The sequence below is a fragment of the Grampus griseus genome (genome assembly GCF_964374135.1).
Source record: "Grampus griseus genome assembly, chromosome: 1".
Classification (NCBI taxonomy): domain Eukaryota; kingdom Metazoa; phylum Chordata; class Mammalia; order Artiodactyla; family Delphinidae; genus Grampus; species Grampus griseus.
In genome coordinates, this window is record NC_139017.1 from 115,395,155 (window position 1) to 115,411,996 (window position 16,842).

At 40.0% G+C, this 16,842-nt stretch overlaps 1 protein-coding gene across 1 annotated transcript in view; it reads right to left on the reverse strand.

Annotated features, from left to right (window-relative positions):
• The window catches only part of GIPC2 (GIPC PDZ domain containing family member 2), a gene marked incomplete at its 5' end in the record, with an annotated part of 87,393 nt that overhangs the window by 53,991 nt on the left and 16,560 nt on the right, over nucleotides 1-16,842 (reverse strand). Inside the window, one exon of the mRNA XM_082652806.1 lies at nucleotides 4,020-4,205. Coding sequence (XP_082508932.1) covers nucleotides 4,020-4,205 — 186 coding nt within the window. The remainder of the gene's footprint in view (nucleotides 1-4,019; nucleotides 4,206-16,842) is intronic.

Here is a 16,842-nt window from a genome sequence, read left to right on the forward strand (position 1 = left end):
CATGCCCCGGAGCGGCTGGGCCTGCGAGCCATAGCCGCTGAGCCTGCGCGTCCGGAGCCTGTGCTCCGCAACGGGAGAGGCCACAACAGTGAGAGGCCCGCGTACAGAAGAAGAAAAAAAAAAAAATCATGGGGTGGGGGAAGGAGGGGCAAGTGAGAACCTATTCCAAGTTAACTTCTGAAGAGAATACTTTGTGTACATACATTTAAAGACAAAAAAATGCATAGAAATCTTGAACTCTTAATAGATTTTTCAGAGTACAAATACAGCAATTCTGAAACTATTTTATGTATATTGTAGAAATAAGGAAATAAGTAAATATTTCAATAATCTTGAGAGCAAATATTTTAGTGGGGAAGCCAAGGTAGCACCTTGTGGGGCAGGATTAGATTGGAGGCATAATTATGAAATCATAATTCCTAAAATACATGTTTTCTAACCCTTTCTGTGGTAACTGAAAGGACCTAGGAACACTGACACTCAGGTAGCAATGAATGCATGCGACCAGCTCAGATCTTGATTTTGAAATACCCATCCTCACTAAAAAAGAGAGCTCCTTGAAGAATGGTTGATTCCAAGCCTGGGGAAAACAAGATAAAAGATGATCGTAGAACATCTTGTTGTACCAGAAAGGAAGGAATTGCTCAATAAAATAATGGGAGGCAGGTCAAAAGGATACAGGAGCCAGCTGAAAAGGACTCCTGCAGGACAAATCTCAGGAAACTGGAGTATCAAAATAAATGATGGTAATGGACTCACTGAATAAGAAATTGACAACTAATAAGGACCTACTGTATAGCACAGGGAACTCTTCTCAATACTCTGTAATGACCTACATGGGAAAAGAATCTAAAAAAGAGTAGATTTATGTATATGTATCTGATTCACTTTGCTGTACAGCAGAAACTAACACAACATTGTATAATCAACTATATTCCAATAAAAATTAATTTAAAAATCATGTGTTCATTGCTAATAGATAATAAATAAGTGGAGTGCTTTATTATAATAGAATGTTTTAAAAATATATATAGGAAATGATGGAATTAGAAACACCACCATTTTGCAACCATTAAAGACCGAGTCAGGCAAGACTCATCAATAGATGCTAAGTGTGTGGGGTGTGACTAAGAGAACAAGATATATACATAATCTCAAAGTATCTCTCCACAAATTATTAATTACAAAGGAAAATATAACTTTGCAGTGAATAAGACTGGCAGCCACTACCTTACACAAGGGAAAAAATTAACATCATGAATAGTGAGACAAACCAATAAAATGCATCTTCTGAGGTAATACACTGAGAAGGACACAACATCACTTATCTAATTTTCCTGCCAAAAATGCGTAATAACCGGTTTCACAACATAAAGAGACATCAGAAAAGTCCAAATTGAGGGATATTCTATAAAAGGCTGAGGAACTATTCTAGAGTAAAGATGACTAAAAAGACATGATAACTAAATGAAATACATGATCCTGTATTGGACTTATTCCAGGATAAAAATGCATTACGAGGACAACTGATAAAATTGCAATATGGACATTAGATTAGTTTGACAGTATTGTATCGCTGTTAGGTTTTCTGAATTTCATAATTGTACTGTAGGTATACTAAAGAGAATATCTTTGTTCTTAGAAACTACATTCTGAAGTATTACTGGATAAAGAGACATAATACATGCACTCCACTTTTTCCAATGGTTCAGGAAAAATTACATATATGTATATGTGTGTTTAAGAGAATAAAGCAAATGTGGCAAATGGTAAAACTTTTTTGAGTAAAGGGTATCATGTGAGTTCTTTGTTATTACACTCTTTCAGTAAGTCTGAAATCATGCCCTCCACAATTTTTAAAACATCATATCAACCTTGTACACAGTATGATATTCATTTCTTTTCTAAGTTGAACTGTAAGTTGGAGGTTTGGCTTAGGCTCCACTTTCTCTTTGACACCATGTTCTCTGTCCCCACAGGGCTAGTGACTAGTAATCTGAGGCAGGCACATGTCTGAAGGGACATAAAAAAATAGAAACACAAGCTCTGGACATCAGAGGCTAAGATCTAAAAAATCCATGCGTGTTTGCAAAACTTCCAAGCCCTTCCCTTGCAAAACTTCCAAGCCCTTCCCTGCTGACATTAGAATGGCATTACTCCATGTACCTCATGTCCTGAGCTTCCCCCAGATAATCCCACATGACTTTCCCAACTCACGGATTTTCCATTTGGTCACCCGCTCAACCTTCAGCAGAGTCATATCTTTTGCAGAGCTAAAAATAGCCATTCTATCAAGTGGGAAGTTAATTAAAGTACTATTTACAGTTAAGAAGATAACTTCCCTAAGGCTATTTTTTTCAGTGATGACAATGCATCAGCAAATCAAGGATCTGGACCAAAAAAAGGCATGAAATTTTATCACTAATTCTAAGCTCAGTGGGTAGGATTGCCAGCTCTGGAGTCAGATCGCTTGGATTCAGATCCTGAATTTGTCCAGTTGCATTAACTCTGGGCAAGCTGCTTAACCTTCCCAAACCTGTTTCTACATCTATAACAGTTGATAATAGTGCCTACCCAGAGATGAACCTCACAGACATGTTGAGCAAAAGCCAGAAACAGCAGAGTACATAATATGTGATTCCACTTGCATGAAGTTCAAAAACAAGCAAAACTATGGTGATAGAGGTCAAAATAGTGGCTACCTTTGTGGGGGAAGGGTACTGACCGAGAAGGAGCACAAGGGAGTCTTCTGGGTGAGGGAAATGAAATTTCCCTTACTCTAGGTGGTGTTTACACAGATCTGTAAACATTCGTTAAAGGTGTACATCTGTTACATCTCAACAAAAAAGTAATTAAAAAGAAAACATGATACCAAATGGAATTGTTGTGAGCATTAAAAAAAAAAAAAATCCCACCATGTGAACAGTTCCCCATATTCACAGTTCCACATCCATAGATTCAACCAACCTGGACTGCATTACACTGTAATGTTTACTATTGAAAAAAATCTGAGTGGACCCACACATTTCAAACCTGTGTTGTTAAAGAGTCAACTGTATATGTTCAGATATTTTTGAAGAGCATTTTTTTTTTTTTTTTTTGGCGGGACGCGGGCCTCTCACTGTTGTGGCCTCTCCTGTTGCAGAGCACAGGCTCCGGACACGCAGGCTTAGCGGCCATGGCTCACGAGCCTAGCTGCTCCACGGCATGTGGGATCTTCCCAGACCGGGACACAAACCCGTGTCCCCTGCATCGGCAGGCAGACTCTCAACCACTGCACCACCAGGAAAGCCCACTGAAGAGCATTTTTTTAAAGAAAATAAGGTGGCCAAAAATATGTGCTCTTGGAAATAACACAAAATCAATGGCAATCAGCATGGAAGTCACATGCTGACGAGCAACAGACCTACAAGATCCCATGAGGATAAATAGGCACCAGGGCCAGGCTTTCCTTTTCAGTAAATGCTAAATTCTAGAGGAAGTTTAATCTGAAGGAAAAAAAAAAATCAAAAAAAAAAAAAAAAAATCAAGGAAAGAGTAAACAAAAGAATGGTGTTGGGACTTCCCTGGTGGTGCAGTGGTTAAGAATCCGCCTGCCAATGCAGGCGACGCAGTTCGAGCCCTGGTCCAGGAAGATCCCACATGCTGCAGAGCAACTAAGCCCACACACGGCAATTCCTGAAGCCCCCCGCTCGCCGCAACGGAGAAGCCACCACAATAAGAGGTCCGTGCAATGCAGCAAAGAGTAGCCCCTGCTCGCCGCAACTAGAGAAAGCCCACGCGCAGCAAAGGAGACCCAACCCAGCAAAAATGAATTAAATAAAATAAATTAATTTTAAAAAAAAGAATAGTGTCTTTGAAATATTTTTTAAAGGAAACATTACCAATCCATCCATCGCTGTCGAGTCAGCTCTCACTCCAAAGATCATTTCAAACTTTCTTTGACCTGGTAGAGTTTCATATAATATAGATTATATGTTACCCTCAGTTAAGTCACACAGTTATTTTTTAAGACTTACCTTTATAAAAGCATAGCCAGCACCATTATCTGTAATGGTGAGACCAAGTGAATCCTCAGATTTATACACATTCACTTCTTTTTTGATCCCTTTCACATGGGCAAATATGAAATCTTCAAGACCTATCTGTGCTCCTAAGAGTTTTCCCATGTCAACTTTAGGTGTATTTAAAGTGCAATATAAGATCTGCAAAGAGAAAGAAATATTTTAGGTCAGTTTCCACCAGGAAAACATTCTGATCATTAGTTTATTTAATACTTGAGTGAAATAGTCCTCAATTTATGATGTAAGCAGTTATATCATTAACGTTAGGTGATATGAACTGTTTCCTATAGGCCAAGCTCTGTGTTAAGCAATTTATATCCATTATCATATTTAATCCTCACAATAGCTTTATAAATACATTATCGTCTCCATATTACCAATAAGAAAATCGAGACTTAATGAAAGTAAGCAATTTGTCTAAGGTCACAAAGATATTACTTGTCAGAGCCAGGATTCAAGCTCAGGTCTCACCAACTTCGTAGTGGTTTACACTCCTATGTTACTTGCCATTTACAATGCTGACATCGAAGGTTGTGTTCCCAAAGGTGGGGTCATGATATGTATACCACAATGAAAACACAGGCAAGACTATTTTGGAAAATTTGCTTTTTTAAATGAGGAAATTTTTATTTATTTTGCATTTTTGTGCTTAAGAAAGTAATTAGTGGGTTTCCCTGGTGGCACAGTGGTTGAGAGTCCTCCTGCCGATGCATGGGACACGGGTTCGTGCCCTGGTCCGGGAAGATCCCACATGCCGCGGAGCGGCTGGGCCTGTGAGCCATGGCCACTGAGCCTGCGCGTCCAGAGCCTGTGCTCCGCAACGGGAGAGGCCACAGCAGTGAGAGGCCCGTGTACCGCAAAAAAAAAAAAAAGAAAGAAAGTAATTAATGAATGAGGTAGTAAAACAAAAATGTCTAAAACGGACTTTGACTAGTCCAATCCCTTGGCTTTTTTTTTTTAATAAATCTATTTATTCATTTTTGGCTGCATTGGATCTTCGCTGCTGCACATGGGCTTTCTCTAGTTGCAGCGAGTGGGGGCTACTCTTTGTTGTGGTGCGCGGGCTCCTCACTGCAGTGGCTTCTCGTTGCGGAGCATGGGCTCTAGGCACACATGCTTCAGTAGTTGTGGCACGTGGGCTCAGTAGCCATGGCTCACAGGCTCTAGAGCACAGGCTCAGTAGCTGGGGCGCACAGGCTTAGCTGCTCCCCAGCATGTGGGATCTTCCCGGATCAGGGCTTGAACCTATGTCCCCTGCGTTGGCAGGCAGATTCTTAACCACTGCGCCACCAGGGAAGTCCCAATCCCTTGGCTTTAAGAAAGGGGGAACTGAGGTCTGGAGAGGCTAATGCAACTTGATCAAATTCACTTAATGGTAGAAACAGAAAGACTGAAATGGCAAGAAGTTGTGTGGAGGTTTTAAAGGGACTTCTTACGTTTACCCAGTCTTTATTTGACCTCATTTTCCTTCAAAAATACAATTCATTTTACTAAAATCTGCAATGCTACTCTTAAGTTTGCCAACTGTAATTTGGGTAATTTGTGAGGCCCAGATAAAAAATGGAAGAGGACAAGGAGGGTTAAGAACATGCCATTGGTTTCAAGATTAAGTTCGGGACTTCCTGGGTGGCACAGTGGATAGGAATCCGCCTGCCAATGCAGGGGACATGGGTCTAATTCCTGGTCCAGGAAGACCCCACATGCCAAGTGAAGCAACTAAGCCCATGTGCCACAACTACTGAACCCGAGTGCCACAACTACTGAAGCCCATGCACCTAGAGCCCACGCTCCTCAACAAGAGAAGCCACCGCAAGGAGAAGCCTGCTCACTGCAACGAAGAGTAGCCCCCGCTCACCGCAACTAGAGAAAGCCTGCATGCAGAAACGAAGACCCAATGCAGCCAAAGATAAATAAAATTAAATCTTAAAAAAAAAAGACTAAGTTCAATAAATAAATATTTATTGAGTACCTTCTACATACCAAACAAAACTTTCTTTCTTTTGGTGGTAGGGGCCCTCGGCAGTGAAAGCACAGAGTCCTAACCAGTGGACCGCCAGGTAAATCCCTAATACAGGTTTTTTATATCAAAATGGCTAAATGAAAATTTTTACCTTTTGTTATCAAGGAACATTTGCCAAAGATATAGTCAGCCTTTCCTCCATCCCTGAGACTTGCTTCAGCCCTCACTTCCAACCCTCTCCCAACCTCCCTGAGTTTCACACCATTCCTGATTCCCCTGGAACCTTGAGTTTTAATGCATCCATAAGCCTCTGGAAGCCCAGAAACTGTGCAATTACTATTTGTTAAATGGCTTTTTAAGCCCTATCAAAATATGTCTGGGGCTTCCCTGGTGGTGCAGTGGTTGAGAGTCCGCCTGCCGATGCAGGGGACACGGGTTCGTGCCCCGGTCCGGGAAGATCCCACATGCCGCGGAGCGCCTGGGCCCGTGAGCCATGGCCGCTGAGCCTGCGCGTCCAGAGCCTGTGCTCCGCAACGGGAGAGGCCACAACAGTGAGAGGCCCGCGTACCGCAAGGAAAAAAAAAAGTCTGAATTGGAACAGCTCTCCCTGCTCTACAGTTAGAGGTCCAGCATGGTTGGCAAATCCCTTATCAAATCCCAGAGGTATATAAAAGGTACTAGTGATAAAGACAAGGAAGAGGCCAAAGGGTACAGAAGAATTAACGCCTACAGGGAAGAACTACTGCCGCTGCCCTTTCCTCTTTACACCCAGGTCTGTAGTGAGCTGTTCTAACTGGTGGGCCTTTAACACAAAGGGTTGTTAACCTTTGTATCCCGGTGAAGACATAATATATTCGGCTTTATAGTTACTCTTTGCAAATACTCACTGGTGTTAAATTTTTATTATTCACGGGGGGCGGCGAGTCATTTAAGCCAATAATGGCTCCTATTTCTTATTCCAGTTGTGAAGTCAGTGGTATAATTAGTCCACTAACAAAAATCATTAATCATGGTTAGTCAGGGGGAGGTAGTATGCATAGAAAACAGCTTTTCTGGCTTCCTTTCTCAAAAAGATGGAAAGTGAGTAGAACAGTTTTCTCATTGTCGTTTTTTTCCCGTGAAAATCTGTTAATGATGCTCATAGTGGATCCCAACCACCACTAATAAGCAACTTACCAAGTAGACCTATGATCTTATTTGCAAAGCAGAAATAGAGACACAGACGTAGAGATCAAACGTTTGGATACCAACGGGGAAGGCGGGGGGGGGGGTGAATTGGGAGACTGGGATTGACATATATACACTACTGCTACTATGTATAAAATAGATAACTAATGAGAACCTACTGTATAGCACAGGGAACTCTACTCAATGCTCTGCGGTGACCTAAATGGGAAGGAAATCCAAAAGAGAGGGGATATATATGTATACGTATAACCGATTCACTTTGCTGTACGGTAGAAACTAACACAACATTGTAAAGCAATTATACTCCAATAAAAATTAATTTATAAAAAAGCAACTTACCAAGTAGACAGGAAATAAAACATTAAAACATAATGATGATAAAACAGGGTAGGGGAAAAAGCCCCAAACAGGAAATCCCACACAAACTGAACTTCTAGCTACTAAGCTACTTCCTTTCTTTCAACCTTTTCACATGCTTCACTACAGAACAAATGTAAGATTTCCTGTAGATATAACCCTTTCCCACTGTGCTTCCTCCCCTGCAGAATAACGTTCCACTCCGGGCAGCCAGAAGTTGGCAGCCCAGACATCAGGGTTTCTTTCCTGGAAGGAGTAAAGCCATGGAATAGAGCTCCACAGAAAGTTGTGTTGAAAACCGGCAGAAATGTAATGGTCCCTGGGAGGTGGAGTAAGAGCCCTCTGTAGCAGCAGGTAACTAAAGCTCCGAGACTTCAGATCAGTTCCTCAAGGGAGGATAAAAACCTATCACTCACACGATCTCAATGCCCAGACATCAGCAAATACATCTGTATGTCATAAAGTCTAGAGATTCAAATACTCCTCGTAGATACTGCATTTTGAACTGAAAAATAAGAAATGCTTTCTAAATGTTGCAAAGTTCGTGCTCATTCATCTACTCACAATCATCTATTGAACACGTGCTTTTTGTCAGGTTCTGTGCTGCACGCTGGATGTACAAAGATGACTAGGACCAGTCCTCATACACAAGGAACTCCCAGGCTGGTAGATGCTCCACTGAGGTACAGTAGGGCAACACAACCCAATTGTAATATAACAGTCCTGGATATTTAAACCAAAAAGGAACCGCAGATACATATCATGAAGCTTCCGACCTCCATTCATACATTTTCTTCAATCCAAAATCTAAAAGGCCTGCCCGCCCACCCCCAACTCTACCCCCATGCTCTTGTCTGTTGAGACTCTGCAGGAATGTGACTGCCCGGCGGAATCACTCTTTCCACTTCACTCACAACGTTTAAATCTAGCACCTCATTCGAGTGTCTGAGTCACCTTGCCTTCAACTCCAATTGGTGTAACACGTATTTGTCATCCTCACTCAGAGAGGCGAGATCTGTCATCTTTCTCCTACGATGTCTAACACAGTGCACTGCTCAGTTTTTATCCGAATGTCACTGCACATTCACTTACCTCGTTTAATAAAACCCACCTGTGTACTAGGTTTTACTAACCTCATTTTGTGGATGAGAAAATTATGACTTCATCCAATTATCACAGCTAATAAATGTTTAGTGTTAAAAGAAAGAAAAAACAATACAAGAAAAGAAACACTGAAGTGGCTATATAATCAATGTTCCTCTAACAGATACCTGGCTACAGAGATATACTAGAGAAAAGATATACTAGAGAAAAGTAGTACGACATAGTACTTAACGTCATTTTTTTATACTCTGGTGCACAAACTAAATCAAAAGAAAGTAAACTCAGGGTAAGGTAGTATATAAGGAAAATTATCTATCCATTAGGTATACCTTTCTGATGTTTTTTCATTGTAAAATGAAATACTTAACATCTTCTGGGGTATCTATATTTGATGCTTTACCACCATCATTGTTAATTTTCATAAGATTGATGGAGTTCTCATGACTATTCCACTTTCTAGAGCAGTACTACTCAATATAAATGTAACACAAGCTACATAATTTTAAATTTTCTAAAAATCACATTAACAAAAGATATAGGTGAAACTAATCTAATTTCCTCATATAATCCCATATATCCAAAATATCATTTCAACATATAATCATTTTTAAAATGAAATTGAGAGTTTACATTTTTATTAAGTCTTTTTTTCCCCAATCGCCCAATTCAGCACACCACCACCACCACCACCACCACCACCACCCCCGCCACTTTCCCCCCTTGGTGTCCATACATTTGTTCTCTACATCTGTGTCTCAATTTCTGTCCTGCAAACTGGTTCATCTGTACCGTTTTTCTAGGTTCCACATATATGCGTTAATATACGATATTTGTTTTTCTTTTTCTGACTTACTTCACTCTGTATGACAGTCTCTAGATCCATCCATGTCTCTACAAATGACCCAATTTCATGCCTTTTTATGGCTGAGTAATATTCCATTATATATATGTACCACAACTTCTTTATCCATTCATCTGTCGATGGGCATTTAGGTTGCTTCCATGACCTGGCTATTGTAAACAGTGCTGCAGTGAACATTGGGGTGCATGTGTCTTTTTGAATTATGGTTTTCTCTGGGTATATGCCCAGTAGTGGGATTGCTGGGTCATATGGTAATTCTACTTTTAGTTTTTTAAGGAACCTCCATACTGTTCTCCATAGTGGCTGTATCAGTTTATATTCCCACCAACAGTGCAAGAGGGTTCCCTTTTCTCCACACCCCCTCCAGCATTTGTTGTTGTTTTTAAGATCTGGTGTATATTTACCCTTGCATTTTATCTCAGTTTGGACTAGCGACACTTAAAGTGCTCAATATCTATATCTGGCTAGCAGCTACCATATTAGGCAGCTCTGTTCTAGAATCCCATGTCTTTAACAATTTTATACTTTGTATTTTTCCCATCTCCATAAAACTATACATGTCATTCCCTCGACCAAAAATGCCATAGCTTAAACTCAACTTCTAAACCCAGTCATATCTGTCAAAATCTTCCGCATCCAATAAAGTCTAGCTAAACTACATTTTCTAGTAACACCCTAAGCTAATGTTATTCCTTCACCTTCTATATACCTATTAAATTTCATACGTTTGTTGTGGAACTTACCATGTGCTGCTTTGTAAACTTTTAGCAGGTGAGGATTCATCTTATTGTCATATTTGTCTTATTGCGTGCCTGTCACCATGATTTATAGGAGATGTGGTTTAATGAAAGGAGAAAGCTATTGCCCTTTGAGGCCAGATTTGTTATTGTGCTGGACATAAATATCTACAGTACCCATTCCCCTTCCCCCTCAAGTTTCATTCCTCATTTTAAGCCATATGGTAGCTTGGGTAGGAGTGACCCATCCTCAGTTCCATCAGAAATGAATCATAGTTAGGTTTAAATCAGTTAATGACTAATTCATAATCCAACTTAGGCCAATAACATACAAGAAAGAATTTGTTGGGGTTTCTGGGGAAGGAATCTTCTTTTCCACAGAAGCTCCTAGAGAGGTGTCTCTGTTCCTCTGATGTGAAGTCTAACTACTGCAGCTGTCACTTCAACATTAGAAGACTGACCCTGGGGACAAAGCTGGCACATGGAGAAGGGCAGCACCTCTAGATCCAGCCTCACCTAAAGACAGTCAGTAATGGACACTGGAAGTTGTCCACCCCTTTCACCTCCTAAGGTAATCTTCCGATATCAGGTAGCTATACTTTGTGTGTGCTTTGGAGGAAAATGATTCACCTCCTGTGTTACAGGCATAAGGCTTAGACTGGTAGAAGTGGTGATTTTAGGAGTAAGCATGTGGCCCGGTCCTGGCCAACAAGACATGGGAGGAAGATGTCCAGGAAGCCTCAGGGAAGTACTTTTTCATTCCTAAGAAACAAACACAGTAAAAGACAATCCCCTCTTCCCCGGATGTTCCCTTACCTGTATGTGATCTAGAAACTTCCATCACCACCTTACTACCAACGCAGGAAGAGATCAATGCTAAGAATGCAAAGATTTCAAATGAACCTAGGTCCTTGACGTTGGTGAGTTGCTCTGTTAGCCAGCTCTGGAACCCACTATGCCTCTTTTATGTAAAATAGAAAGTTATTTGTCTTAGGCAGTTGAACTAGCTCTGTGCTACTTGCAGCTGAAAACATCCAATCTGATACACAGCCTTATCCCAGAATGTTTAGTTACACAAGCCAATAATTTCACCAACCCATTGTGGGTTGGATTTTCTGTTGCTTTCAACTAACAGATTTCTAACTGATAGAATCATTATCCTTTGTATCTTCATAATTCACAGGGGGGGGTTTGTTTTGGTTTTGGCCACACTCCACAGCTTGTGAGACCTCAGTTCCTGGACCAGGGACTAAACCCAGGCCACGGCAGTGAAAGCACCAAATCCTAACCACCAGACCACCAGGGAACTCCCCATAATTCACAGTTTAAAAGTTCTTTCTACCTACTGTCTCATTTTATCCTTAAAAAAAAAAAAGACAACTCTGAGGTCTATGGTGAATCATGTTTCTTTTAATGCACTGAAGTGATATGCATTCTTATCCTAATTTCATATCCTATCAAAAATTTCAAGCATTGGGCTTCCCTGGTGGCGCAGTGGTTGAGAGTCCGCCTGCCAATGCAGGGGACACGGGTTCGTGCCCCAGTCCGGGAAGATCCCACATGCCGCGGAGCGGCTGGGCCGGTGAGCCGTGGCCGCTGGGCCTGTGCGTCCAGAGCCTGTGCTCCGCAGCGGGAGAGGCCACAACAGTGAGAGGCCCGCGTACCGCAAAAAAAAAAAAAAAATTTCAAGCATAAACTAAAGCTCCCCTGACTTCCAGTATCAGCAAAATGGATATCTAGAGAGGAGCTATGTTATACTTGTAATGGTTGTGAAAAAGAAAGAAAAATAGAAGTAAAGGAAAGAAGGAAACAATGGGTTAAGAGGTAAGAGACCTGGATCTAGTCCCCACTTTGTGCTCTCAGTAAGCTCAGTCATTTGACCTCCTTGGTCTTCATGTACATCCTGGCATTAGTAAAGCTTGGCCTACATCACACAGCTGTTACTAAAACTCAATAAGAGACTATACATAAAAGTGCTTTTTAAACTAAAAAGCTCTAAAGGTTATTATTAGTATTATTCCTGGAATACAGGTGCTTCTTGAATAATATTTACACCTATGCTTGACAGCTTAAATTGCATTACTTTTCCTGAAAATTAGATTTTGCTCCTTTTTAATGTCATAACCAGGATGGATTTCATGTTCCCCCATAAATTACATTATCCTTCAACTTTTTTTGTTGAGTGTAACTCATGACAGTATTCTTACCCTGCACTTATATTTCAATAGCTATTTTTCAGTTCTCATCACACGGTTACGATTATTCACCCCAGAAACTCAATACGGCCAGGATGATAAGAGTCTGAACTACTGTATAGAGCCCTTAATATAAATTAATATTGCTTTTTCTCTGATGGCAGCATTATACATGCCACGAGTGTGCTAGGTGAATAGGGTTAAATAAATCATTTGTCATTAGTGCTTCAAAAGATATTCTAGCCCACAGACAGGTTGCAAATCTCTCCAAAAACACATCTAATTCATTTTTAAAACTCCAGGAAGTCCACTTCCAACCTTTTGTTTAATGCTTTCCTTAAACAGGAACTGAGTTGGCCCAAGATTCCACATGTTCCAAAGATCTCTGGAAGAAATTATGGGCTTGTGTGGCTTGCATTACAGTATTTGGAATGTGATTTTAAATATAAGCAACTAAGGACTTCCCTGGTGGCGCCGTGGTTAAGAATCCACCTACCAATGCAGGTGACACGGGTTCGAGCCCTGGTCCAGGAAGATCCCACATGCCTCGGAGCAACTAAGCCCATGCGCCACAGCTACTAAGCCTGCACTCTAGAGCCCTCAAGCCACAACCACTGAGCTCGCGTGCCACAACTACTGAAGCCCACGTGCCTCGAGCCCATGCTCCACAACAAGAGAAGCCAGCATAATGAGAAGCCCACGCACCACATCAAAGAGTAGCCCCAGCTCGCCGCAACTACAGAAAGCCCACATGCAGCAACAAAGACCCAATGCAGCCAAACATTAATTAATTAATTAATTAATTTTTAAAAATAAATATAAGCAACTAGAATAGTTATCTCCTGTGGTTATCTAAAATAACAGTGTTACTAAATATTTTAATACAACTACTTTCCTACATCTCAATCTACCAAGAACCTTGCTAACTCTTTATATTTTTCTAAAATAAGCATTATAGAAATATCAATGTCATTATAGAAAATAAAGAGAAAGTGGATAATAATAAACATAGTAATTAACTAAACCATACTTTCATCAGGAGTTAATACCACCATCTTTATACACAAGAATACCACTTGGATTATGTTTTCTTCGTTAATGACCAAGGCCCTATCTGGGTTATTCTTATTATCTAAGCCTCACAGACTGTTTCTCAAAAAGAGAAAAAAGATTTTACTTCCGTTTAGTTAATTGCCCTTAAAATAGCAGGAATTAAGAACAACCTGAAACTAAGAATAATTACTGAGGAGAAAAGATCACCCACTTACCCTGTGTGCTTGAACAGAAGGAAGTAACTCTAGGCAAGCCAGAGTGACAGAATTATATGACTCAAAACTCTTCCCAAAAGCTGAGAGTCTCATCCTACATGATTCCCCCAAATATATGGTAGATGTGTTGTATAAAGGAAATTCTAGAACTCAAACAATTCTTCAATGACATTCATGGAATGAGACACCTGTTCAGCCCTCTCAGCTCTACACAGTTTGGAGACTGGGTCCCACTTCTATCAGAGCAGTAAGTGAAGGAACTGGGGAGATAAAGGTCTGGAAAAACAAAAATAAAATAAAAATTAAGGTCTCATAAACATTAATTGATCACTTATGTGTACCAGGTATTTTCACATACTACCTCATTTAATCCTACAAAAATTCTATGTGATATTTATTACTATACCCATATACTATACAGATTAGAACATAAAGATTTAAAGAGATAAAATAGTTTGTGATTAAGTAGTATTTGGTGCTAATATAACTCCAATCCTGCTTGTCCAGTTCCAAGCTCTTTCCCCTACAACGTTGCCTCTCTGACACCTAATATCTACATAGAGACATCCAAGTTACTGATCACTTCCTAAAGCATTAGCTCAGCTAATCCATGTGCATCAGGTCATAAGGACAAGCATCACTACATGCTGTGTAGAAGAGAAAACCAGCTCAAACCCCCTTACATGATTTGTCTAAGGTCACATAGCTAGTGAATGACAGAGACAAAACTGGAATTCAGACTTTTGTGCTTTCTCTAACCCCATGATACCATAGCTGTGATGTAAATATAAATTTGGCTTTAAACTTAAAACTCCTAGAAGGCAGAGACTACAAAGTTTTTGCTCTATATGGAGCCAAATACACTGTTTATTTATTAAACCACCCACTTCTTAAAAGGAATGAAGACAGCTTACAAAAAGGAGCTATTTGTAATTGGACTTGAAAAGTCAGATGTAAGACTTCTCTGGTGGTGCAATGGTTGCAGTGGTTAAGAATTCGCCTGCCAACGCAGGGGACACAGGTTTTGATCCCTGGTCCGGGAAGATCCCACATGCCGCAGAGCAATTAAGCCCGTGCACCACAACTACTGAGCCTGAGCTCTAGAGCCCGCGAGCCACAACTACTGAGCCCGTGCACCACAACTGCTGAAGCCCACACGCCTAGAGAAGCCACTGCAATGAGAAGCCTGCACAACAAAGAGTAGCTCCCGCTCGCTGCAACTAGAGAAAGCCCGCGCACAGCAACAAAGACCCAACGCAGCCACAAATTAAATAAATAAATAAATTTAAAATAAAAAATTTTTTAAAGTCAAATGTATTAGGTGATTAGTAAATATCAAAATATTAATACATTGTTTAATTTGATTTACTGTAAAATAAGTATTTTTAAATGATTTCTTCCAGTTAATTTTAAAACTGACCATAACGCAAAGAAATGAATGTAACAAAACACAGACATTTAAGATCCATGCCTATTATCTTCCCAGTATAACACATGTAACAAATTTCTAAGATTTGTTTTTTTAAATATACATTATTTTATAAATCCAGTGCCTTTGCCTTCACCTTGTCAATGGCTACAGTCATCTAGAAAAAAAGTTTCAGTTTGGAAAAGATATAAAATTGGCAACAAGACAGATATTTAGAAACCTGATACTGTATGCTCTATTTAGACCTTCATGAGGATATCGTACAAAGCCCTGCCTCGGAACTATGTAGAACTTTCTATAAATGATTCACTTCTAAATTAGCTGTCCTGGGTCAGCAGTGGCAAGTCTTAAATAAAAGGTGAATCATCCTTTGTACTGTTCCTTCTCTGGTACAACCACATTTTTTCCCAGTGTTTTCAATGGGCAAAATAATGTGACAAAAATAATTTTATCCCCTCCTCCAAAATCAAATCACATTTTTTAATCTACCAAATGACTTCCCAGAGTAACAGAAAGAACGTTTTCCTTTGTTAATGAAATCTAATCAAAGCAACCACATAACAAAGAAAGGCAATCTCAAAGCAATTCTTGAAACAGTAAAAGGTTAAAAGAATAGAGATAGGTTTTAGTCTTGCTTTTGTGGACATTACACCGACACTAACCCGAGGAGTAAGATAAATCAAATGTGTGTAGCTATATATATCCATCCTCTTCCAAACTATAATTCAGGTCAGAGGAGATATCTGAGCTTTAGCCTGGTCTAATAATGCTGCAAGGTTACATGCCAATTTGAAAGACATCATAAATCACTGCTGTTCCCCTTGTCAGGCGCTGTCCCAAATTTTCCAGGTTTCTAAACCACGTATCTTCTTTTTTTTTTTTTAAACCACTTATCTTCTTAAAAGCGTCCTCTTGTTTGACACTTAAGATGGAAGAGAACCTCAAAAGGGAAGGAGAAACTCGATATAACAGGAGACATTTTACATCCGAGAATGCAGTAGAATGGTTTGTGAGACATAACGTTATAAATTATTATTAGTAAAGAGACCTGTGATTAAACTTTCCAGTTTACCAAATATACAAATATAAATTATATTATTTTTTAAAAAGCCATTAGATCCCCAAAGGGTCCTTAAACAAAATTCTAAAATTTGTTTGGCAGAGTGCTCATGTAGCAAGCACCCTCTTCATATTAACCAGGAAGCAGACTTATTATAACTCTTACAATGAAATGTCTACAAGGTATGTGATATTTAAAATCCACCCAAATGGCACAACATTGTAAATGAATTATATTTCAATAACTAACTAAATAAAAGCTACCCAAATAAATCATGAAAAATTGGAAAGCAAGCATGGGGAGCCACTCAGGGGTTAAGACGGGAGTGATGCAGGAGGGTGGTCTATTCCTTCCTACTCCCCAGAACAGAAATTCTGACAGAAAGAGATGAGCACTTTATGAAGAAAATGGGTCATGCAAGAAACTATCAACAACTTGAGGGAGTGAAAGATTGCAATTGATTTTTATTCTAAACTAGGACACCTGAAAGATGTTAGAAAAACATAGTGCAGAGTGACAGGGCAAGAGGGGACAAAGGAAAATGTACTATAGGGTTCCCTAGATGAGAGGTGACGAAGGGTTGGGGTGAGGGAGTGGAGGCAAACTCAGTGACCGCCT